We start from the raw sequence: 1,168 nt of genomic DNA on the forward strand, positions 1-1,168 counted from the left end.
TTCCTCTCCTACCATTTATCCCCATAGCACAAAGTTACATGCAGATGCGCAGCCTTAATTGGTTTAGTTGCAAGAAGATAATCTTTTTTTCCTCCTTTCTCACTGTTGCCTGTTAGCTTAAAGGCTTTTTAGCTGAAGGTTGATAATTATCATTGAGAAGAAACCAGCACATCGGGAGTTCACTTTCCATCTTAGCACTTGTGGCGCTCCTTTGAACTCCTCTCGCCAAACCCACGTTTCCCACTCTGTCACTTTCCTCCCTCCATCATAAAAAGGTCTGGGCAGCCTGCAGCTCCAGCCTTTGCTGGCAGGCAGGGGACATTACTTCTCCCGAGCGCTCCTCAAGCATGGACAAACTTCACGAGACGTTGATAAACATGGAAGACGCTTTGGGTTCAGAGCACTCTGCCTGCTTATCATCCTGGGACTGGAAAAGCACCCCTGGGGCTTTTGAGCTGCACCCCGTCTCATCTCCTCACAGCTTATCCCCGACGCCTTCCTTTGAGTCCTACTCCTCGTCCCCTTGCCCGGTGGTGGCAGAGACCCCCTATGGGAGTGGCGGCGGTGGTGGCAGCCTGGTGGGCTACAGCCTGGTGGACTTTCCCCCCGCCTACCTGCCCAGCCCTGGGCAAGCTCGGCTACCCAAGGGCACCAAGGTGAGGATGTCTGCCCAGCGCAGGAGGAAGGCCAGCGAGAGGGAGAAGCTGAGGATGAGGACCCTGGCCGATGCGCTCCACACGCTGCGCAACTACCTGCCCCCCGTCTACAGCCAGAGGGGACAGCCCCTCACCAAAATACAAACCCTGAAGTACACCATCAAGTACATCAGCGAACTGACGGAGCTACTCAACAGCGTCAAACGGGCATAGACCCCACCTGGAACACGTTCGGGGTCTATACAAACAAAAGAAGAGCAAAGTTTCTTCCTCACCAGACTACTGCGGCACAGGGTGCAAGAGGAGGATGGAGCGAGGAAGGGAGAGCAAGGGCCAACATTGTACATGGGACACGATGCTGGAAGGTGATGTAGGATTGCCTAAAAACTTGAGCTCCAGGTTGCTGAGACAGAAGTCTTGATTTTTTAATATCTTTTTTTTTTTTTTTTTTGTTAATAATAAGCTTCTGAGAAATATTAAAACCTAGTTGATACAAAAGTAAAAACAAAAAA

The 1,168-nt window shown here is 51.1% G+C and overlaps 1 protein-coding gene across 1 annotated transcript; it reads left to right on the forward strand.

Moving 5' to 3' along the window:
- Window positions 1-347: 347 nt before the first annotated feature.
- On the forward strand, window positions 348-869 carry MSGN1 (mesogenin 1). Its single transcript, XM_008494940.1, has one exon. It carries the CDS (start codon window positions 348-350, stop codon window positions 867-869), a length of 522 nt encoding a protein of 173 aa, XP_008493162.1.
- The last annotated feature ends 299 nt before the right edge of the window (window positions 870-1,168 follow it).

Source organism: Calypte anna, chromosome 3, assembly GCF_003957555.1.
Source record: "Calypte anna isolate BGI_N300 chromosome 3, bCalAnn1_v1.p, whole genome shotgun sequence".
Lineage (NCBI taxonomy): Eukaryota > Metazoa > Chordata > Aves > Apodiformes > Trochilidae > Calypte > Calypte anna.